Source organism: Siphateles boraxobius, unplaced genomic scaffold (genome assembly GCF_051911475.1).
Source record: "Siphateles boraxobius isolate OS27281-9 unplaced genomic scaffold, OSU_SipBor_1 31, whole genome shotgun sequence".
NCBI lineage: Eukaryota > Metazoa > Chordata > Actinopteri > Cypriniformes > Leuciscidae > Siphateles > Siphateles boraxobius.
The window spans coordinates 2,396,464-2,419,393 of NW_027508931.1; the positions used below are offsets into that span (position 1 = coordinate 2,396,464).

At 38.5% G+C, this 22,930-nt stretch overlaps 2 protein-coding genes and 6 non-coding genes across 8 annotated transcripts; 7 read left to right on the forward strand and 1 right to left on the reverse strand.

Moving 5' to 3' along the window:
• The first annotated feature begins 155 nt into the window (after nt 1-155).
• On the forward strand, nt 156-4,182 carry rpl4 (ribosomal protein L4). The gene is made up of 10 exons (XM_077193314.1): nt 156-266; nt 1,037-1,208; nt 1,378-1,484; nt 2,328-2,466; nt 2,678-2,802; nt 2,877-3,006; nt 3,192-3,348; nt 3,570-3,653; nt 3,828-3,948; nt 4,023-4,182. Exons 1-10 carry the CDS (start codon nt 264-266, stop codon nt 4,113-4,115), a joined length of 1,131 nt encoding a protein of 376 aa, XP_077049429.1. The 5' UTR covers nt 156-263; the 3' UTR covers nt 4,116-4,182.
• Nucleotides 867-964, forward strand: LOC143697172 (small nucleolar RNA SNORD16). The gene has a single exon (XR_013186210.1). It is a non-coding gene; the product is annotated as a small nucleolar RNA SNORD16 (small nucleolar RNA).
• On the forward strand, nt 1,244-1,310 carry LOC143697170 (small nucleolar RNA SNORD18). Its single transcript, XR_013186208.1, has one exon. It is a non-coding gene; the product is annotated as a small nucleolar RNA SNORD18 (small nucleolar RNA).
• On the forward strand, nt 1,547-1,646 carry LOC143697173 (small nucleolar RNA SNORD16). Its single transcript, XR_013186211.1, has one exon. It is a non-coding gene; the product is annotated as a small nucleolar RNA SNORD16 (small nucleolar RNA).
• LOC143697166 (small nucleolar RNA SNORD18) lies at nt 3,054-3,123 on the forward strand. Its single transcript, XR_013186206.1, has one exon. It is a non-coding gene; the product is annotated as a small nucleolar RNA SNORD18 (small nucleolar RNA).
• Nucleotides 3,399-3,466, forward strand: LOC143697171 (small nucleolar RNA SNORD18). The gene has a single exon (XR_013186209.1). It is a non-coding gene; the product is annotated as a small nucleolar RNA SNORD18 (small nucleolar RNA).
• LOC143697167 (small nucleolar RNA SNORD18) lies at nt 3,693-3,761 on the forward strand. The gene has a single exon (XR_013186207.1). It is a non-coding gene; the product is annotated as a small nucleolar RNA SNORD18 (small nucleolar RNA).
• On the reverse strand, nt 4,168-17,396 carry map2k1 (mitogen-activated protein kinase kinase 1). Its single transcript, XM_077193313.1, has 11 exons — nt 16,968-17,396; nt 8,122-8,332; nt 7,268-7,414; nt 6,566-6,643; nt 6,393-6,444; nt 6,170-6,294; nt 5,739-5,946; nt 5,580-5,644; nt 5,404-5,462; nt 4,966-5,011; nt 4,168-4,872 (listed from the first exon to the last, which is right to left on the reverse strand). Exons 1-11 carry the CDS (start codon nt 17,048-17,050, stop codon nt 4,759-4,761), a joined length of 1,188 nt encoding a protein of 395 aa, XP_077049428.1. The 5' UTR covers nt 17,051-17,396; the 3' UTR covers nt 4,168-4,758.
• Nucleotides 17,397-22,930: the final 5,534 nt, after the last annotated feature.

A 22,930-nucleotide genomic window follows, 5' to 3' on the forward strand; every position in this document is an offset into this window, starting at 1 on the left:
TACTATTTTATCTCAGTTATCTTATTGCAATTCATCGTCAATAAATTATAAATGATTCAAAAGTATTTTATTTAAATAATATATTTGTATTAACTCTAGATCATGTTAATAAAATAAGATATTGGCTCAAATGAAAACTACCGGAAGTGACGTGTGTCGGATGGATATGCAAGTGCCTGTGTAGTGCTTCATTCCTCCTTTTCTTCCGTGGCCGCCATCGAGTTAGGAGCGTGGTTCCTGGCGTGCCGTGAAAACTTTCTATAATGGTGAGCACAATGAATGCTTTTTTTCAATAAAGATTCTTATTTTCATTGTTTTGCGTGTATGTAGGTCATGATGAGTTGTTTTTTGATGAAATGTTCGGCGTTAGCTATTATGCTCGCACTACAGCGAATCTCGGCTGCCATTTTGATCCAGTGCGGCGTGTATACACGTGTAGTAGTCATGATTTGGCAGTTGACTCCAATATTCAGACGTCTTTATAAAGAACACATATATTTATTCTCTTTAGAACTACAGTTTGTGATCAAAATAGAATTTAACAGCCAAGTTGTCAACACTCATGTAAGAACATTGTTGGAAACGTCAATTTGCGTGTTGTGGCCTAGTTTTATTTGAGCGCAGACGCTTTAATTTTGGGCTGCATGGATGAGATTTAAAGGGATCGTTCACTTTAAAACGACAGTTTGCCGTTTTTTCATCCTCATGCTAACGAACATAAACATTAAAAGAAAGTCATACAAGCAACCTGAGGGCAAGTTAATGATGGCACATGTTTTATTTAGGCTGATCTATTACTTAAATCAACATTTCTCACTGTATTTCCTGTTCTTTTGTTTTTTTCAACAAAAAAAAAATGATGCTCTTGCTATGATGGTGTAATTTGCGTCCTACTCTGTGATCAGTGACAGTAGCCTGCTGTCTCATGCTGGCACAGGAGGTTGATGAAAACAAAGACTGAGCAAGATTAAAAGCTTTAACTATTGAATAAAACTGGAAATATGTGGAAGTTATTCATACGTCTTTTTTGTTTTAGGCTTGCGCCCGACCGTTAGTCTCGGTCTACTCCGAGAAAGGGGAGACAACCGGCAAAAATGTGGTTATGCCTGCAGTGTTCAGGGCTCCCATCCGCCCAGATGTTGTGAACTTTGTGCACACCAATATGCGCAAGAACAAGCGCCAGCCCTATGCTGTAAGCGAACAGGCCGGTGAGTGTTGTTTTAAATCCCGAGTTAAAATGTTGCTTCAATGATGATATTCCACTTCGGTCCGTGTTTCTGACAACTGATTATGATGGAAGTTCTGATGAGACTTGGTCTGTGTCTGAAATATTTCACTGCTATGATGTGAATATAACTGTGAGATGTGTCATTTTAGGTCATCAGACTAGCGCCGAATCCTGGGGCACAGGAAGAGCCGTGGCCCGTATCCCCCGTGTGCGCGGTGGTGGTACCCACCGCTCCGGACAGGGTGCTTTTGGAAATGTATCCTGAACTAACTCGCTATTTACTTGAAGAACTTGTCAAATCTGATTGTAAGCAACCCTTGCTGTGATGGTGTAATTTGCGTCCGACTCTACGCACAGTGACAGTTGCCTGCTGTCTCATGCTGGTGTGGAAGGTTGACGAATATTTTGAGTCTGAGCAAGTTCACATATATATTTAGGTATTAAGTGCTGTTCACACCAACAAAGCAGCGACAGATGGGCTTAAAGAACTTAAAGGTGCTCTAAGCGATGTCACATGTTTTTTTTAGGCCAAACAATTTTTTGTGACATACACCAAACATCTCCTCACTATGCGTCAGCTGCCTGTCCCCTGAACACACTGTAAAAAAACGCGGTCTCTGCAGACACCCCAGGCTCCAAAAACAAACTGGGCTAACCTGCATCACGAAGCATAACAAACTGTTCCAGCCAATAACTGACCAGAAGGATTTGGGGGTGGGGGTTGGTGTGCGGAGGAGGGAGGGTCTAGCTAGCCTCCATTTTGTTTGACAATACTTTAAACGTCAACAAGTGACGTCACCCGACATCGCTTAAGAGCACCTTTTAAATAAGTGGCCTTATAGAAAAGCACATTCACCAAGTGCTGTGACTTTCTGTAGTATTCTGTAGGACTTTCGTAGTATTGTTACAGCAGCTGGGCATTCGACCAAGTGGTCGTTTTCTGCACATTTTGATGAAAGATCATCCAAAAAAATTTTTTTTTTGACAAGCAAATGTTTGTTTTGGTCTGATAGATGTTAACAATTTTGCTCTGGTGTGAACATGCGTTTGGTGTGAACGGGTGTTAAGTGTGAAATGTTGGCCCTTGACTCCGCTGTAGATGTGTCGTGGTGGCCGCATGTTTGCCCCCACAAAGACCTGGCGACGTTGGCACCGCAGGATCAATGTTAACCAGAAGCGTTACGCCATCTGCTCTGCCCTGGCTGCTTCTGCTCTGCCTGCCCTGGTCTTGGCAAAAGGTGAGTGAACAAGTGCTTCATAATACTTGAGCATTCTGCTCAATTCAGTGCAATAGAATCCTCAGTTTGCAGAATGGCCGTATCAAAACTATTAGGTTTTTCCCTTTCGATAGCTGAGAACAGTAACAAATATAGAATATTTTTAAAATGACCATGCTTAAACTTAAAATATTTTGTTTCCCTGACTTGTAATGAATGCCAAATGTTTCAGGTCACCGCATTGAGGAGATTCCTGAAGTCCCAGTTGTCGTTGATGATAAAGTTGAAGGATACAAGAAGACTAAGGAAGCTGTGCTTCTCTTGAAGAAACTTAAGGCATGGAATGACATCAAGAAGGTGAGGTACTCTCAAACTCTTGATATTGACTGAAAATGTTGCAGTTTACCATATTTAATTTTTTTGTTCTCCAGGTTTATGCTTCTCAGCGTATGCGTGCCGGTAAGGGTAAGATGAGGAACCGAAGACGTATCCAGCGTAAAGGACCATGCATCATCTACAACGAAGACAACGGTGTGACACGAGCTTTCAGAAACATCCCTGGTACGCAAAGTGATCTTGTATTTGACATTTGCTTCACAGGAACACTTAATACATGATGAGGTCCACTTCTAGGTCCGTGTTTATGAATTCTATGATCTTAGTGGAAGTTCTGACTAATTGAACACAATGGATTTTGTGTGTTTAGATGGTTGTAAAATCAGTAACAACAAGGTATCTTTTCTCAGGTGTCACACTGCAGTCCGTGAGCAGACTGGACCTGTTAAAGCTTGCTCCAGGTGGACACATCGGTCGCTTTTGCATTTGGACCGAGGGTGCCTTCCGCAAGCTGGATAACCTGTATGGCACTTGGCGCAAAGCTTCCTCCCTTAAAGTGGACTACAAGTGAGTTCCCTTAACCTTTTGTCTTAATCCTTTTCTGGTTGTGCTTTGTACAACAGTGATGAACATGTACTTAGTCCGTGTTTATGAACACAATGATAACATTATAAGTTCTGAGTAAACATATGGTGGTCTGAATCCCCACTTGTTCAAATGTGCAGCATATATACAATTTGTAGATGTTGAACACAAGCTTGTGGACTTACTGCCTTGTCATGTTCCAGCTTGCCCATGCACAAAATGAATACCACAGATCTGCACAGAATCATCAAGAGTGAGGAAGTCCAGAAGGCACTTCGTCCTGCTAAGTATGTTTTGGTTACTTTGACTGTCATTTTGCCAACATATTGCAATGATGAGATTCCTACTTCTGGTCCGTGTTTCTGACTACTGATTGTATTGGAAGTTCTGAGCCATCTTGCTTTGAATCAAAAAGGCTTACAGTACAAGTCGATTTAACCTTTTTTTTTTTTTTTTTGCAGCCGCAAAATTAATCGCAGAGTGTTCAAGAAGAACCCTCTGAAGAACCTTAGGGTGATGTTAAAGCTCAACCCCTACGCCAAGACTGCACGTCGTCGTGCTATCCTTGAACACAACCCTGATGTAAGTTTCCTCATGACCAAGTCTCTTGTCTAATCACGAGCTGAGCAATTTCTAAACTTTTAAACTTTGTGCAGATCAAGGCCAAGATGCTGAAACCCAAGAAGAAGAGGGTTGTGAAGAAGGCCAAGGCCCAGAAGCCGGCAGCTGCTGCTCCGGCTCAAGCTTAGGGCTCATAAACAGACTGTGGAGTTCACAAATGCTTTTCAAATAAAACAACTGTTGAAAATTGATAAATCTGTCCTTTTTAATCCACTGCATACCACTTAAGCACTGCCACATTCAAATAGTTGTCATTTGTTAAATAAATCTTATTATAGTATACAAGTTTGTATAAGTTAAAATACTTTTTTTTTTTTTCTCCACTCTGAGTTAAAGACTGCACATTCACCATATTGAAATAAAGCAGAACACAAAATATAACACTGTAACCACTTTAGGGATAGCTGAAAATGTAAAGTATATCGTTAAGTTTATATTTAGAGGGGATCCTTTGCATTTAGTTCCTGCGCAGTGTATCAGCCTTTTGATGGCTTTTGCAATCAAAGTTACATTGATTTTGTAATATTAAAAACGGTCTCATTGATCAAAGCATTTAACAACCAGTATTTGACAACAGATTTCAAGCACCCTATGCATTGCGTTGATGCATAGTTAATTACAGCAGTATGCTTGTTAATACTTGACAACATTTAAAAAAAAAAAAAGACTGGGTAGATTTAGGAGAAAGCAGTTTACTGTTGGCCTCAGGGTGGAACTGGAGATGTGTGTGAAGAAACACTAAATGGTTGGCTTAGAAAAAGATGGCTGCTCTCACATTCCCACACTGTGAGTTGGAGTTGCTGGCTGGTTTAGCCCAATGGTGCTGCATAGCCATCCAGCAAAGTCAACCTCCTCTGCCTCAGAGTTCTTTATGAAGGCATGGACCTGAAAAAGACAATTATGTTAGATGTATGAGGTGCATTATTACAATAGAAAATAATATCTGTATATGAGGACTGAGAAAAGGATTGTTCCTACCATCAGTTGCTTGAGGTCTGCTCTCTCTGCTGGATTTTTGATTAAACTAAGCAAAACAAGAAATAAAGTATGAAAAATGTCTAAATAGTGGTGATAGAAAAAAATGAGATGGGATGCAAAGTTTCTCAAGTAAGCAAATCTCCCATATTTTTTTTTACATGTCCATTTAGGGGCTCTGTAGAATGGCAACAGATTTCAAACTGTTTTTTAGTTCAACCACCAGATGGAGCAGCAAGCTCCACTGAAGAAGCATTTGTGCATTTAGATTAGAAGATGCTTTTATCCAAAGCAGCTTTCAGTGCACTGCATTTTTTAAGTATCCTAGTTTCCTGGAAGTCGAACCCATGACCTTAACATGCACGACTGCACTGTGTCGTCCTCTAATAGGTGAGCTACAGGAGTAAAACTAAATCCAAATAACATTATGTTTTTGCTTACCATTTGTTAACAAAGTCTTGAAATTCTGCACCAAAGATGCTTGGTAGCTTAGGTGGTGGCTGAAAAAGGAAAAATGCTCCATTAAGCCTAAGTGAAGCAGCCAATTAATCCTCACTTTAATTAATTAACTGCCATAAAGCTGTTAAGTGGTCTTATAAGTACCACTTTAAACTTACCTCATTGACAATATAGTCAAGCAGCTCAAATATAGCCATGGGAGGTCTGCTGTCTGGACCGTATGCTGACAGGACAAACAGATAAAAAATAAATCAAATGTTTTATAGTCAGAAACACCTTAAACGTTCTTGCAGATAGGATGGTAAACAGACACTCACACCCGCCGGGTCGACCAGGGGGCCTGGGTTTAGGGGAGGCCTCGCTGGCGGAGGGGTCACCCTCAAGGGGCTGACCAAAGATTTGCTCCAGTTCCTTGGCATCAGGTGGTGGGATAGGGAAGCGTCCAATGGCCATCTCCACCAGAGAGAGACCCATGCTCCATATGTCAGACTGGACGGAGTAGTGTGTCCCTTGAAGGCGTTCAGGCTACAGACGGACACAGAAAAATAGGGAGGAGGATCATACAGAGAGGAAATTAACATTATCATCCAGGAAGAGATATGATGAAAAACAGGAGCCTGAACAAACAGATGGCTGCCTTGAGATACTCCAAATTTAATATCCAGGAAATAATCACAATGTCAAATGATCTAGAACCTAATACATTTATTTATATATTTATTAATTTTTGCTGAGAATGTTAACTTACAGACATATAGGACCTGGTGCCCACAAATGAATTGGCCATGGAGTCAATGAGTTGTCCACTCACACCAAAGTCACACAGCTTGATCTCACCACGCGAGTTCACCAGGATGTTGGATGGTTTAACATCTACAAGAAAAGGCAAAGTTCTTCCCTTCAGTAAACACTGTGTCAACAGAAAGAGTAAATGAACAGCTGACCGTTTGAGATGGTGTGACAGCAATCACCTCTGTGCATGATCTTGTGTTTCTCCCGTAGGTAGGACAGGCCTTTTATCACCTGCATGTAGGGAAAGAAAACAGGTCCAGAAACATTAAGCATTGTACTTCAGCCTTATTTTTTCGGAAACAGTCCACAAGACATCTAGGATATTTTTGAGATAGATTACAGAGATACTGACCGCAATGCTAACTTTGCCCAGTATTTGTTCTGGGATCTTGCCTGCTTTCTTCAGGGACTGATCCAGGGAGCCGCCATCCTAAAAAAAAAGAATTCGATGCAGATATATTCAGCAGTTACTCTTATATAGTACCTACAAAAGCAAAGGCAGTGTAGGGATACTGAAAGGATATTGAACTATATATGTCTCTTATGCTCATCAAGCCTGTATTATTTGATACAAAAATACAGCAAAAACAGTAATATTGTGAAATACTATTCCAATTTAAAATAAGTGTTTTCTATTTTAATATATTTTAAAATGTAATTTGTTCCTGTGATGTCAAAGCTTAATTTTTAGCATCATTACTCCAGTCTTCAGCGTCACATCCTTCAAATATAATTTGAATATGCTGATGTGGTGCTCAAGAAACTTTTCTTATTATTATCAATGTTGAAAACAGTTTTGCTGCTTAATATCTGGTATCAATGAAACCATGATACTTTTTTCTTTCTCAGGATTCTTTGATGAATAGAAAGTAAAAAAAAAAAACAGCATTGATTTGAAATAGAAATATTTACTGTCAGTTTGAATCAATTTGATGGATCCTTGACAAATAAAATTATTAAAATGTTACTGACCGTAAACTACTGAACTTAATATATTTAGATAAACTCTAATTTTCCTCTGTATTATGTTTGACACCGAGAGAAGACACAGTACCATGTTCTCCATACATATGCTGATCTCTCCATCACTGTAGAAAGCCCCGTAGAAGCCCACTATGTAGGGAGAGTTACATTCATGCAGCACCTGCAACTCTCTGATGATCTGATTCCTTATCGCTGGCTTGATCTCGAGGTGGATCAACTACAAAAAGTGAAAAAATAGGTTTCGTGTTAATAACAATCCACCCCTGAAATTGAAGAAACATTGACATATTTTGACTTTATTTAATGTTTAACATTCATCCTGATGTTTACCATGTTGCGATTTTGTCTTAATAAGTGCAGTGCAACCCATAATTCTGAAGCCTCATTAATTTCTTTCAGTACCAGGCAGAGCTTCTCTCTGTAATTTCCAGGGTGTCTGCATTATAAGGAAGAGTAACTTCCCTGCATGCATACTGTCAGTTCTTTGTTTCATGTATGCTGTAAATGAGTTGTCTGGAGTTCATGTGCTGACTGCACTTCAGCTTGTTTTCTTCCCTGGGAGCTCTCATATTAAAACCATTTGTTTCATCACAGTATGTAGTGGACTACTGGTAATTTGGCTTTAATAGTAGATGTCTTTTCTTGAACACGTTTTTTAGGAAAAGCGTTATTTGACTCAAATGCAATTAGAATATAGTATCCATTCAGCATGCTAAGAACAGAACGTCATGGCTTTTTGCTGCAATCTCTTAACTTCTTCCAATCTATTAAAAGACATGATGACATGAATAGCTGATGCCTTCTGAGGCAAGCAGCTCCAAAACGGCTTCTGATCGATTCAAGGCTGGAAAAGTTAATCAATGGACCTTTCTTGCAAACTTGAAGCTGAAACTGAAATATAAAGTTTGCTTCACCATAACTTACCTTCCTGGCCATGATGAAGCCCGAAGGTCTGTGTAAGACCTTGAAGACCACTCCTCCATTGCCTGCACCCAACTCACAAATCTTCTCAAAGTCGTCATCTTTTAACTCTCCAACCTTCTGCTTTTGGGTAAGGAAAGCTTCCAGGCGTTTCTTCTGCTGCTCATCCAGTTCCAGTTCCTCTAGCTTCTTTTGCAGAGCTTCCAGATTTGTTCTAACACAAGCACAGACAGACCTGAATTTAATTTCCAAAATGCTGAAGATAAATGGCTTAATCAACAAATCAATACAGTCCTAAGAATCTGCAGTGGTCCTCTCTATTCATTTCATTATGCCAAAAAATGATTACCTTCCCAACCCCCAAGAATTTCATACTTTTAAATATGTTATGAATTTTCTTCATTATATTAGGACAGTTGAATCACCCTGACATATTTTTTTTTCAAAACTTTCAAAATTAATTTTAATTCAATATATAAATAAATGCTCGTCACTGGATATGTGTATTCAAGTCATCACATTTTTAGATGCATTACATTTTTAATATGTTTGATTACATAAATAGTACAAAACTGCATTATGTCATGACACCTTTTCCATTTTTCAAACTACAGTGTAGTTTCATTATTGTGAACTTAAACTAAAACTATAAAAAAAAAATGTATTATATATTCATTTTTATTCAATTAATTAATTGAAAAATATGAATATTGCCTTGGCATCCAACTGAAAAAAAAGCTGAAGTTTAAGTACTAAATTTACACTATAACACTAAAAATTATATATAAAATAAATTAAAGCTAAATATGAAAAAAAAATGACAAAAGCACATAAAATTACTAAAAACAAATTAAAATGATAACCAATATAAAAATAAAACATTTCAAATTAAGAATAAATTATATAATAGAATATAAAATCGTTCACAATATTAAAGGATAGCAGTTCACACCTGAGCTATAACGATAAAGGCACAGAGAAAACGATATAGGCTTAATGGAATAACTTTCAGAATGATTTTATCCAGCTGATGAACGATAAAAACATTGACAGCCAATCAGAATCCATCCTGCTGTAACGAGCTCAAGCATTTAAAGCGGCAGACAAGCCCGCACTTAGAATAAACAGAATGATATGTGGATGCTACTAGTTATCTTTATAGTTATCATTCTTTATGTGAACGGGACTTTATTCCTGCTTTTTGTTAAACATTAATAATGAGCAATCTACAAGAAGGATTTCTCCCTTAAGATAAGAACATAACTAAGAAGACAAATTCTTACATGCTGAAACACATTCCCACCCTTAAGGCAGAAAACTTATAAAAAAAATATTAGACACGCTATTGTACAAATCGGTGGGAAGGCTTTATAACACCATCTACCTAAAGTTCTGTTCGAGGAAACAGTGAGTTCCTCTAAGCATGCGAGCCTTTCCCTTGGCCCTGTTGTCATGGTGATCTATTTCCTTAGCTTTCTGCTGGAAGAGTGAACTTCCATGACCCTCTGCTCTCCATCCTCTCTGCATCTCCTTCAACAACACTGTTCTTCACCATGGCTTAACTGCATCTACCAAGCGGATTTTTCAAACGAACCAATTAAAAGTCTTACGATTCAGATGTTGATCCCAATTAGGAGTTATTTAAACATAACCTTTCATGCAGCTTGTGTGCCACACGTTGCAAACATCTGTGATGCGGCTGTATCTTCAAATGAATGTTTTCAGAACCATCGGACACTATGAGCCTCAAGGGCTTTTAAGCATTGAGCCGATTCAGATGGAAAACATGTTGTCCTGCTGTTGAACAATGTTTCAGGCCACAATAATTGACACTCACACATAAATTTACATCAAACCGTGCTGATCACTCCGCAACATATTGCAACACGCTTTGCTCCAGGACAGACAGCACGACTCAGGTGGATGAGAGCAGCGCATGTACTCCAGGATGTCTTTATCTAATCTATATGCAGAACGAGGCAAAGTGTTTTCATTTTTGATAGCAAGGCCAGTTATAACCATGGTTACGAGGCTGCTGTGTGGGTGTAAGTGGGTGGCGTGGATGAGCTGTGGTGGAGACGTGATAATGGTGAAGGATGCACAAGATGCCAGAGTGGAGAAAAATACTTTTAAACTTGTGTTTCATGTAGGAGGGCGAATAATGACTGCATATCCAGAGTGATTCCACTGCAAGATTTTTTTTTCTTCTGCTTGCCTACTCAGACCAATAGTTCAAATTTTTACTTGCCAATGCCGTGCCAACATTTTTATTGGCCCCACCACAAAAAAAGAAGAAAATACATTTCATTTTTTGTAACATTTTCATGTTTAAAATCTGCTATGTTTTGTTTTTTGCTTGGTTTTTATTTTTCAGTAATATCGGACAATTATTTTTATTATATTATATTATATTATATTATATATTATATTATAATAAAAACAACATGAATCATTTCTGGAGAACCCTGACAACTACATATATATAATGCATAACAAATTCATTTTTTATGATTTTATAAATTTGGTTAATAAAATGCATAACAGCAAAATTGACAACATTGTTCAATACATCACAAAAATTTTAATGATAAAAGGGTACTTCAATGGAAAAAAAGAAATCAGTGCTACCTGATGACAGAGAAATAGAGCTGTTGCCTTCCTTTTTCCCAAATAGGTAGGAAAACTGCATCCGAAATCGCATTTTTCCCTACTACATAGTAGGCGAAAAAAAGTATGTGACAAAAGAAGTATATCTGAATTCATGGTACTCATAAAAGAGTAGGCAAAAAGTACCTACTTCTTCCGGCGAGATTCTGAAGTGTGCATCTGATGGACACTTTACTATCCCACGAGGCCACTGGAGAGGATTTATGAATGGCAGTAAAGTGATGTAACCCTGGTAGGCCACATGAAAATGACACAACATCCCGAATGTAGTATGTCAACATTACATTCATATTACACACATTAATACTGTTTAGAACATCTTTTTACTAGAGGTCGTGAAGTAATTACTAATTCAAAATAAGTACCTACTCAAGAGAGTATGCGATTTTGGACGCAACCTTTACACCCATAATGTCGTTCCAAACCCGCAAGACTTGCATTCATCTTCGGAACACAAATAAAGATCTTTTTAATGGAATCTGAGAGCTTTCTTTCTCTCCATAGACAGCAATGCAACTGACACTTGACACTTTAAACATTCAGAAATCTTGCAGATGAGTTGATAAATGTTTATATGTCGATAAAAGCCTAAATTCAATCTGTTCTTCATATAAAGTGATCGTGTCTAAACCGTTCAATTCATATGGATTATTTTTACTATCTCATCTCTTTATGAACTTTTTGAAGCGTCAAAATGTCAGTTGAGTAGCTGACAGAAAGCGCTACATTACATTAAATTTTTAATTACATAATTTTTAATTACATTAAAAATATCTTCATTTTTGTTCCGAAAATGAACAAAAGTCTTATGGCTTTGGAACGACATGAGCTTGATAAATGAACGAATTTTAATTTTGGGGTCAACTATCCCTTTAAAGTAATAAATAATTCAATCCTACTATGCAGTGAATTATTTAGTCTACCCTTTGATACACCACAAAAAGGGCAGATTCTTTCTGAGAAAACATACAAAATTGCATAAAAATTAAGAGTGAAGGCTATGGTTTGAGATTCAAACACAGAAAAGCCTCTGAAGGCCCAAGAAGAGTACTTGAAAGATGTGTGTGCATACAGTATGATCAAACACAGGAAATAAGTGGTCAACTTCACATGTCGTGCTTTGGAATGTGAATGTAAACACTAGGGAGTGCCGGGATCAGCTGAGGTTAGACAGAAGCAAACCATTTTTCCGCTGGGGAGGTGCACAAAACCTGAGATTATGTTCTGTGGTCAATATTTAACTATATATAAATCATTCCTGTGGATACATCTGTGTTGTCATCAATTTAAACTCAGACATAAGCACAATAAAAGAAGAGAATTAGGGAACAGGTAGGGAATGTATGGGAATAATCAGGCTCTTCTTAATGCACAGAGCATTAATACACCCAGCAGTGCTCTTAAGTAAAATGGAGAGCAGCAGATGGTGTCATGGTGTGTGAGTGGTGTGATTGTGTAACACTGTAACATTGTGTGGTTTCCTACTGATTATCTTGAAAAGACACAATGCAGCATAGAGCTCATGGGAAACAATAGCAGCAGAGGAACTACTGCCAATGGAGAGAGATGAAACAAAATTAGCATTGCCAAGTGCCAAATGTAAGTAAAGCTGGCTTTGGCAAATTAATAAAACAAGGTTACTGGTCATTTGGACAGTAACCTTTTAAATACATCAACATATTGCAAGTCATATTGCAGTTTTTTCTAATGTGAATGACACAAGCGAAAATGAAAATGTGTACTATTACATTTTCCACAAAAACATTCAACATTGATTATAATGCTGCGCTCACACCGGACGCGAATAGCGGGTCAAATTCGCGGCTACCGCGTCTAGTTATAGACAACTTTTAATCCATTCGCGCGTCAAGAGCGAAATTGACGCGCGTGAAAAACAAAAGTTTGAAGTGAAATTTACGCGCGTCGCAGGCGAAATCCCATGTAACTCCAGAGGCAAACCCGTTGACGGCCATCTTTTTACAAGATGGCTGATGTCACCGCTCTGTATTTCCTCTGGAGAGCAGAACAGCGGCGTATGGGTCGTCGTCGCCAGTCTATGGTCGTCGCCGTACTTGGGTCCACCAGACCCTCCGGAGGCGTTCCCAGTTCGGCGAATTTCATCATTTGCTCCAGGAGCTGCGCCTGGAGTTTGCATGTTTTGATGTCCACATGTTCTTGTTCAAGAAATTACAGTGACTGTAGCATTTCTATAGTAAAGAAGTGGACAAATATTAAAGATTAATTTGTATTTACAACTTACCAGGTTGCCCAATCTCCTCACTGACCCTCTTCCAAGCGAGGTCCTTTTTGTACCTGTCTCTGTAAAAATATGAAGTGGAATCGTACAATTCTGGGTGACTGCTTACAGCAAGAATTAATTTTTCCTCCATAGCTGTCAGTGATTTTGGAATGAAAGATTCCGAGCGGGAGTTTACGTCACTTTACCTCCTGAGTGACAGCAGGCAGCTAGGCTCCTGATTGGTTAACGCGGCGCGAACTGACGCCAAAGTTCAGATTTTTCAACTCACGGTAGAGATCCACTTTTGCGACACGTCTGAAGCGCGGTGTCGCACGCCTCTCCACATTTGTAAGTTGATGGGCGTTCCTCAAGTTTACCGCTATGGGCGTGGTTTTGACCCAGCGGCCAGTCTAGAACAAAGGCCTCTCGAGAGACTACTTCTATTGGATAGACGCGTCGAGTTTGGCGGATTCATTTGCATAAAGATGGGCATCGGCCAGCTTTTTGACGCGCAGCATTTTTCCAAATGAAGCGCCGCCTTCCCGGGATGCTTTGCGGGCGCGTTAAAGTCGCGTGACGTCACCCATAGGAATAAACCGGAGTGCGGCGCGACTGAAGTGTCGCACGGACAAGTGGATCAGTACCGTCAGGCGGCAGACGCGAATTCGCGTCAAACGCGTGAATGCAAAAAATGCACCATTCGCGCGTAACGCGCCAGACGCTCAATTCGCGCCATTCGCGCGAACTTGACGCGCTAATGAGGCGTATTCGCGTCTGCCGCGCTCCACGCCTCATTCGCGCCGCAGGAATTTTTTACGCACGTAACGCGCCTTTGCATTCGGTACTGATCCACTTGTGTGACACTACTGAAGCGTGGTGTCGCACACCTCTCCACATTTGTAAGTTGATGGGCGTTCCTCAAGTTTACCGCTATGGGCGTGGTTTTGACCCAGCGGCCAGTCTAGAACAAAGGCCCTTCGAGAGACTACTTCTATTGGATAGACGCGTCGCGTTCAACGGAATTCATTTGCATAAAGATGGGCATCGGCCAGCTTTTTGACGCGCAGCATTTTTCCAAATGAAGCGCCGCCTTCCCGGGATGCTTTGCGGGCGCGTTAAAGTCGCGTGACGTCACCCATAGGAATAAAGCGGAGTGCGGCGCGACTGAAGTGTCGCACGGACAAGTGGATCAGTACCGTTACGCGTCAAAAAGCTGGCCGATGCCCATCTTTATGCAAATGAATTCCGTTGAACGCGACGCGACTATCCAATAGAAGCAGATCATATGTAGACGGGGGGAAGTCTCTCGCAGGTCCTCTGTTCTAGACTGGCCGCTGGCTCAAAACCACACCATAGCGGTAAACTTGAGGAACGCTCATCAAAGTACAAATGTGGGGAGGCGTCGCGACACCACGCTACAGTCGTGTCGCAAAAGTGGATCTCTATCGTTAACATAGAAATCACTCGCGCCTGGCGCGCTATTCACGTCCGGTGTGAACTGAGCACCAAATCAGCCTATTAGAATAATAAATTATATTAAAATAGAAAACGGTTCTTTTAAATTGTACAGTTTATATTACAGTTTATACTGCATTTTTGATCAAATAAATGCAGCCTAGGTGAGGATAAAAGACTCCTTTCGAAACATTAAAAAAATCTTACAGACCCCAAACTTTTGAACGGTAATGTATATGTGGTGACACATACTGAATGTAGAATATTGGTTGCATCAAGTCACCAAAACAAAAAAGACGAAGAAGAAAATCATATCCGGACTTAAAACACTTTGTGTAATTGCTGTTAAGATAATATTTATGACTGGTAAATAAATTTACTCATGATTGGAGGCAGTTACAATTACATTCTTTCTACTTATTTACATAATTAGTAAATGCATTAAAGAGCAGATGCATATGAAGTTCTTCTCAAGCGATAAGCAAGAACTTAGAAAATAATATAACTGCACTCTTTGGGATAGGCTAGCCATGACAGATTTAAAGCAGAAACTTCTAGGAAAAAAGTGTTGTCACATTATTTAACATTCCACTAAGCCTCTCTCTAAAACACTGACTTCAACAGGATTGAATCACCACTCTACACACACACACACACACACACACACACATTCCAAAGCGAGCTCGCCACAGCCTGTCCTGCTCTTCAGGAAGGAATGTAATTCTACTTAACCGTCATTCTCACAAACATCATTTCTGTAGCACTATTATAGCACCGGTAATACTTCTTATTTATGTAGAAATAATAGCCATTTTCTATATACCAGACTGAAACTTTATCCTTAAATAATTAATAGTCTCTTAATGCCAAATGGAGAGACTACAAGAGGGAAAAGTATCTGAGGCCTCAAATGAGCTCGAACGAAACAAGAGGCAATGACATGCACCACTGGCTCAGGCTGTGAGGATTGCCATTGGCTCGACATCAAGAGGAGAAAAATAACAGGTTTGCCAAACGAAGATATAGCACTGACTGAGGTGGTCCTCACTGTCTCCATATCTGTCTGTCTGGATGTGAAGCAAGCAAACAAATCAATGCGCCATCACTTGTATCTATATGGTCTCTATATGGTGGTCAGTTTAAAAATCCTCCGTAATTACATACTGAGGTAAACTGGTGGATACTTGGGCTCAGAGAATGCTGTGACATTCATTCACAAATCCATAGGATCAACAAAACACTGCCTGGAGTTTTGGCCTCTTCACTAATTTATGGCTGAACAACGTACTATAGAGGACTGCTCTGTCCAAATGTGATAAGGTATTCTCATTGATCTTAGTGGCAGGAGATGCGGCACTTTTATGTTCACATGATGGATACAAAACAACACTAATATATGGGTCATTCCTCAAACAGTGTGTTCCTCATTAAAATGACTTACAATACATAACTAAGGCCAACCTTTACTGTGTAAATAGACATTTTTCTAAGCACAGCTAAAGAAAAAACATTCAATAACTATATACTGGGGTCAAAAGAGGTCTCTTATGCTCAAGGTTGCATTTATTTGTTAATAAATAATGACAACAGATATACTGTGAACTACAACTGTCTACCCTAGTATCCTCAAACCTGTTACAAGTCTCATAGCTAGGCTATATTCCAACATATATTACAATCTATTAAGTTAGCTTGAGATGGCACAATGCAATTTATTAACAAGTAAAGATTTGATATTGAGTAATATTATCAATTTGACAGCCCTAACACTTTACTGATGATACCACCAGTTTTTGCAGAGATGCTTTAGCTGATTCAACTTTCTTGATTGATGAATTTTGCAATACCGGTTATTGAATTTATTGAACTGAGTTGAGCTGAATAATGATACTATTGTCTTATGTAGTCATTTTATACTTGATGAACTTTACACAGTTTTTAAACTGAACTGAATCAATACTGAACAAACTTAAGCTGAATAATGATACTGTTGTTTTCTGTAAAGCTGATTTACAGCAGAATTTGTCACATATTTGAATTTGATTAAGTTTATGACCGTCATTTTCCTGTTTATTACTTTGAAGCTGCTTTAAAACAATCTGTCTTGTATAAAGCAAGGTGACTTGATTTGACATTATCTGATTGAATGTTTAAAAGTTTACAGTTAAAATCACTTTATTGAATTTAGAAAGTCACCCATTTTGCAAAATGACCCATATTTGGTATTATGTAAGTCAACTAATAATCACCTTACAATTCATTCGTGGGCTTTAATTGTGTTGACACTTACAAACACCAAGACCCTCAAAAATATCCACAATTTAATGCCAAATAAATCAGATTAAGCAATGGCAAATCTATGAAATCCTGTTAAGAGTCAAACAATATTCTTAAGGAGCCAAACAATCCATGAATGAAGCAACTTAAAGTGAAGTCTTCGTTAGCTTATTCGCAGTGAAATGACATCGTAAGACTGAAGCCCACTCACTCAGTGGCCCCGGTTCCGTTTACAGCGTTCCCATCTGGAATTGGGTTCAGCTGGATCGGCTCTGGCTTCCTCCTCTTTTGCATGATGAATCCTGATAGCTGGCTTCTTGGCAGTGAAAAGAAAAATTCAAACAGGAGCAATCTGATCCGCAGACTACACCAACTCGCCTACAGAGCAATGATGCATACGCTATGAATAGCCTATCACACCCTACCAATCGCGGTTTGCTTTTAAATATATATAAATAAAGACAGAATGCTGTCAGCGACAGCCTCGCATGGTCCTCTGACAGGCAGGAGGACGAAGGCTGTTTCGAAGAATAGATTATTCACGGAGAAACGGAGAATTTCTAGAGGTGTACGACAGTAGAGGATGGGTACTGTGAGATTGTCTCTTGTCTTTACGTCATGAAAATATTTACATCTGTCTTCCGGACAGCATGAACGCGTGTGGAGAATGACTCCATCTGCTGGTGTGAATGCGTTATTACTCCACATTTGTTTTCAACAGGCCTGCCTGCTAATTAAAACTAAGACATTTCAACAATCTATCGTCAGCATCCAGACTTTTTATGCGTTTATGTATCAGAATATAGACCTTCAAAATCATTGATAGCATATTTTCAACTTTTACACACCCAGACTTTCTGACCTCCCATATAAAAAGCTATAAAGTTTGATCACATGTCTGATCTGACTATTGTTTATTCAATTTATGATAACTCTTCTCTGTGGAACCACTGCAGATCTTTCCCTGGTTGAAAACCCTGATACAGCCAGGCCTATAGAAAAGTATTAAATATATTGCCATTCCGGTCTCATGCAATTGGGAAGTAACTGACTATTACAATTTTGAATTGACTTTAAAGTGAAAAGTCCTGCAAAACAAACAGCTCATATAAATTCCATAAAAGTGTTATTTTAATAGAAAAGCAGAAGCCTGTGCCTGTGGTGAAGCACATTTACACTAGACTGGATAATAAAATAATCACATAACCAATACATTACATAAGGCAATTATATTTTGTTTGACGGTGTTACATCCTTAACTCTTTGAAAATAATGGTTGATTTGTTGCCTTTTGTAGCTTTATAGGACCTATTTAAGAATGCATTTAAGAATTGGTTTCATTCATATCTATTGATTGATTTTGTTAATGATCTGTAAGAATGGAGCTTCATAAATGCTGTTCATTGAATCGAGTACATTTTTTGACATTTGGGTTTAAAGTGTTTTAATTCTACTGGTGTAAAACGTCTGAGTGCTGCCCTCTTCAGGTTGAATGGTGGCTACTGTAGTTGCATTTTCCAATTGGAAGTTGTGGTACCCTCTGATGTCAGAGGTTACCAGCTAACCACGCCCTTGCCTACATAGAGATGCGTCTCAGGTGCTCCCCCCCCCCCCCCTCGCTGGGCTCTGCCCACTTTTCCAGCAGTTTTCAAATATTGCCAGTGGGAGGAGTCAGGCTCTGACCAGGGGTTTAGTTACCCTTTAAGAAAACACAGTTTAACCAGTTTAAAATTATGCAGAGAAAACAAATAATATTGGTTGAGAAAAGTCAGATCCATGTCTATATTATGTATCACTGTGTGTAACCGACTGATATCATCATGCAAGATGGACATGTCCACCAGAAAATAAAAACAATTCCAGAATGATGTCCCTATATACAATACAATACTATCGAAAATAAAGATCAAAGATCTATTACAAAATAGACAAATATTTTTTCAAATCACATTTTACAGGAAGGGCAACAAGTCCCATTTGGAGATTAAACATAGATGTATACAAATCTTCTCTACACTCCTCAAGGCCTTAAATCTGTCTGCAGCTTAGTAAACAGATGCATCTCTTTTGCTCCTTCCAAGTTGTGTCTTTCTCAGCATTTATCTATGTTCATGCCGGAACAAGTCCAGATTCAGCCTAATTACTTATCTCTGCTCATACCGTCCTTTCATCTACCGCACATTTTAGAGCTTTTGTGGTTGATATTATTCCTAAGCATACAATATCCTATATAGATTATTATATCTGTATTCTAATGAAAAATGTCAAATAGAGAATTAATTAAGGTCATTTGTGCATTAACAGGCTTACTAAGCATGATAAATAAATGTTAAACCATAATTTCTGAATAAGCATTTAGCTGTGTGTCTGTCTTGACTCTTAACAATTGTACAGCAACATTGTAAACACTAAACAGTAAACTAAAGCCTTTTCTAACTATAAGCATAATTTATCAGCAATTTACTCAATTCGCTGCAACAGGCAGATTTGCTCTGTCAGCATTCTGGGCTCCCCCCTGTGATTTCATAAAAAGCAGATCTGGATAATTACTGAATTTGCATTTAGGTATGCAAGAAATCATGTCCTCTTAGGAACATCAGATATTATTAAAATTGAAGAGTTGTCAAATTGAAGATGCATACTTTGAAAAAGAGTAAGCAAAAACAGAAAATTATATTTATTAGCTGAAATTGATCCACTGTTATAAATGGTCTCGTCCTTTATTTATTTTTTCAGAATTTTTATTCAGTACATGTCCAGTGTATATCTGTAATCTATGAAGGAATTTACTTGAGATTATCTAAGATATTTTATTGTCTGCATTGTCTTTTCTTGTGGAGCTACAGTATGGCACATTATGAAGTTATGAAGGATCTGTTGAAGGATGGGCCCTGGATTCAGGTTAGACTCTTTTTTATTTTATAGGACATTAAAATCACCATGAAATGAAAATATTGCAGTATTTACTATAAATGACTTATCTGTGCAGATCATTATTATTATTTTTTAATTCATATGTTCTCGTAATCATTGCAGAGCAGAGCCGATCCGCCCTATACGCTCACTACGCAAGCTGCGTAGGGCCACGCAAATTACTCAAGGCCCCGCCTCCCCCTCGTGCCATAGCGCGTCAATTAATGTTTACAACATCCATGACAAAATTAAGTGAAACTATTCTTCTGGTCACGAAAAGAGGGGGGAAAAAACATGAGAGTGAATTGCGGGAAAAACAATCAGGTAAACTTGTGTTCTCTCCTCTCCAAGTTTGATGTCAGCAAAGTTAAGTTTATGTGCATTTCTACTGTGTTTTTTCGGTCTTGCTAACCTAGCTGGTCAGGCAGTCAGTGAATCTCTTGCATCACTTTGTGCCTGACAAAAGTGAGAGTAAAATACAATTATTTATTACGTTTGTTTTTGATGAACGACAAAGTGCAACGGTGTTTGTTTACTGCAGCTCGGAAAAGATAACCGCGTCGCGTGTGTTATCATGCGTTCATATGCGCGCGCACGAAATGAAACGCGCATTTTTCAAGCAGAAATATATGTGGAGACCACGACCAGACATACTGTACAATATATGGGCGTGAATGATGGCACTCCTCATCAAAGTACACATTATACAGTATATACTTTTAAAACAAGACACTGATTATAGTCTCAGTCAATGTGTAGTTAAAAACTCTAAACAACTGCACTAATTATACAAGATGGAAAGCAATGTATTGACAATTTGACTACTGATTTATTGGCTATATTGAATTTTAAATGTTGAATAGCTAGCTGGACATACTGGTCAATATGGATGGACATCCCTCAGTAAATATTAATCATAAATCAAAAATTGCTTCAACATGCATAATAAAAAAACCTTTAACATGCTATGGCAAGCCATTTCGATTTTATTCATTTACAGTTCATGCATTTTTGATATCAATAATTTTTTTTTTACTATTTGCAATGTGAATTCTTGATTATTTTTACTATAGGGCCCCTTAGTTACATTTTTATTAACCAATGTCTATTTTTGATATCAGGAATTACATGTTCACTTGTACAAAAGTTAATTTTTTATATCAATGATGTCATCACTCACAGGGATTATTGATATCTGCATCACTAGTTCACTAGTTAAATATTACAAGAGCCAAGTCATAGTATTAATAGTATTTTATATTTGAAAATGAATAAAAGGAAATTGGGAGCCAGTTTGAATGGGTCTGATGCAGCTTATAAAATGAGTTATCTATAATTTGCAGGTGCTATGCTTAAGTTTGTCAGTAGAGGAGATGCTGGATCATCAGCCAATATTCTATAGAAATACTCTATTCAATAAATATTGTTTGTTTGAACCTCATTCTGTTCTATATTTTTGTACTTATTCTTTGACTGTTTTGTTTAAAGGAGGGAGGATTGTATTGGGAGCACTGAAGTGTCAGGTGTGACTGTGTGTAAATGGCAATCGGTTTACATAGCTTTTGCCAAGTAAGACATGGTCCTGGATCAACATATTTTGTTGATCCTGGATCAACATTCCTGTCCCAAAATGTAGTCCTTACCCAATCCCTACCCTTAAACCTAACCCTACCCATAACTTTTCCCTAAAATCAGAGGGTAATGATCAGTGAATAACACTGATGTTTAAGGACTTCACCCTGATTCTAAGCCTAAACTTGACATAAACTGTAAACTTGTCCCTCAAATCGGATTGGTTGATTGGAAAGTTGATCCAGGATCAACAAAGATGTTGATCCAGGAACATGTGGTACTTGGTGAAATCACGTTCACCCACGGGGTCAGGTAGAGGGCCCCTTAGCAGAATTTTGCTTAGGGCCCCAGGGAGGTCAGGATCGGCACTGTTGCAGAGCCAATGCCTCTAGCTGGACGTCACGGGTGGAGCTAGACGGTCCAACTACACCCCATAACCCTATCGCTAAACATAACTCCACCCATTTGATCCACAGAGGTGGAGCTGGACTAGGTCAAGATCCACCCACTACATCCAAAGATGGGGGAGATGGACATCATTTGACTCTGCAATGAGCACCACTTATATTCACAAGAAATCTCAGCAATAGCAAACCACAACGTTCCAATGAATTCCCGATGGACAAAATCAAGTCCTGCCCTACATTTTTTCAGAAGCCGTTTCATTCGGATGTACGGGAAGAAAAATACTATGGCAGCTTATGCCGACTTTAAGATTGAAATGGAAGATATTGTGTGTAAATAAAATCTATTGTAAAAGGATTAATCCATGTTTTCAAGTAAAATGGATAAAATGAGGGATGACCCGACATCAAGATTTTGGCTCATACGGATAACCGATAATTCTTTGTATTTGAAAACCGATAACCGATACATTGACAAATATAAATCCAAACTTTATATCATTTTTGAGAGCCTGATTACAAAAAAAAAAGTCTCACCATTAAAAGCCATGCCCCAGCACACAATTATAATGTTCTCATTATAATTTTATGTAGCCTGTATAACAGATTTGTGCTGCACTTGAACTGTATTTTCCTTTTCATATCCAATCATATTTCAAGCCATTCAAAAACATCATGGAGAACAGTGCACATCCGAAGTGTCTCAGCTGAAGGAAATAATCCATTAATTATTTGCTTTAATTTATCGGCCAAATTTTCTTATCTCATTAAAATTATCATATGTGGGACCAATAGCCTACCAATATGGTGGCCGATATATCTTGCATCCCTAATGAAAACAATATATTAGGGTGTATTCATATTTGCCATTGAAATGACTTGGTAAAAGTGTCCCAAATAATCAACCTGAATATATGAAGAAATCATTGCTGTTTGTTCAATGTCATTTTAAAGTCAATATGAAACACTAATTTACAACCCATATTTAATAATCTATGTGGTCTATCTGATATGCAGGATCTGTATGTGGCATATGCAATTGATTGGATGTTTAAAAAGTGATTCCCAGTGTGAATCACAAAAGCGCAATAGAATAGGCGTACTATTCTTAGACATACTATATCAGACACTATACGTTTTGCTTTTAGTGTAACAGTAAAAGTTCACCGAGAACGGTTTTTCACAAAATAAACGTGTATGTGTTGTTTACAAGTGCTTGCAGTTTCAGCACCATGATCTCTGACGTCACGTGAGTTTAAAATGAGGCCGCGCGAGAGGCAGAAAC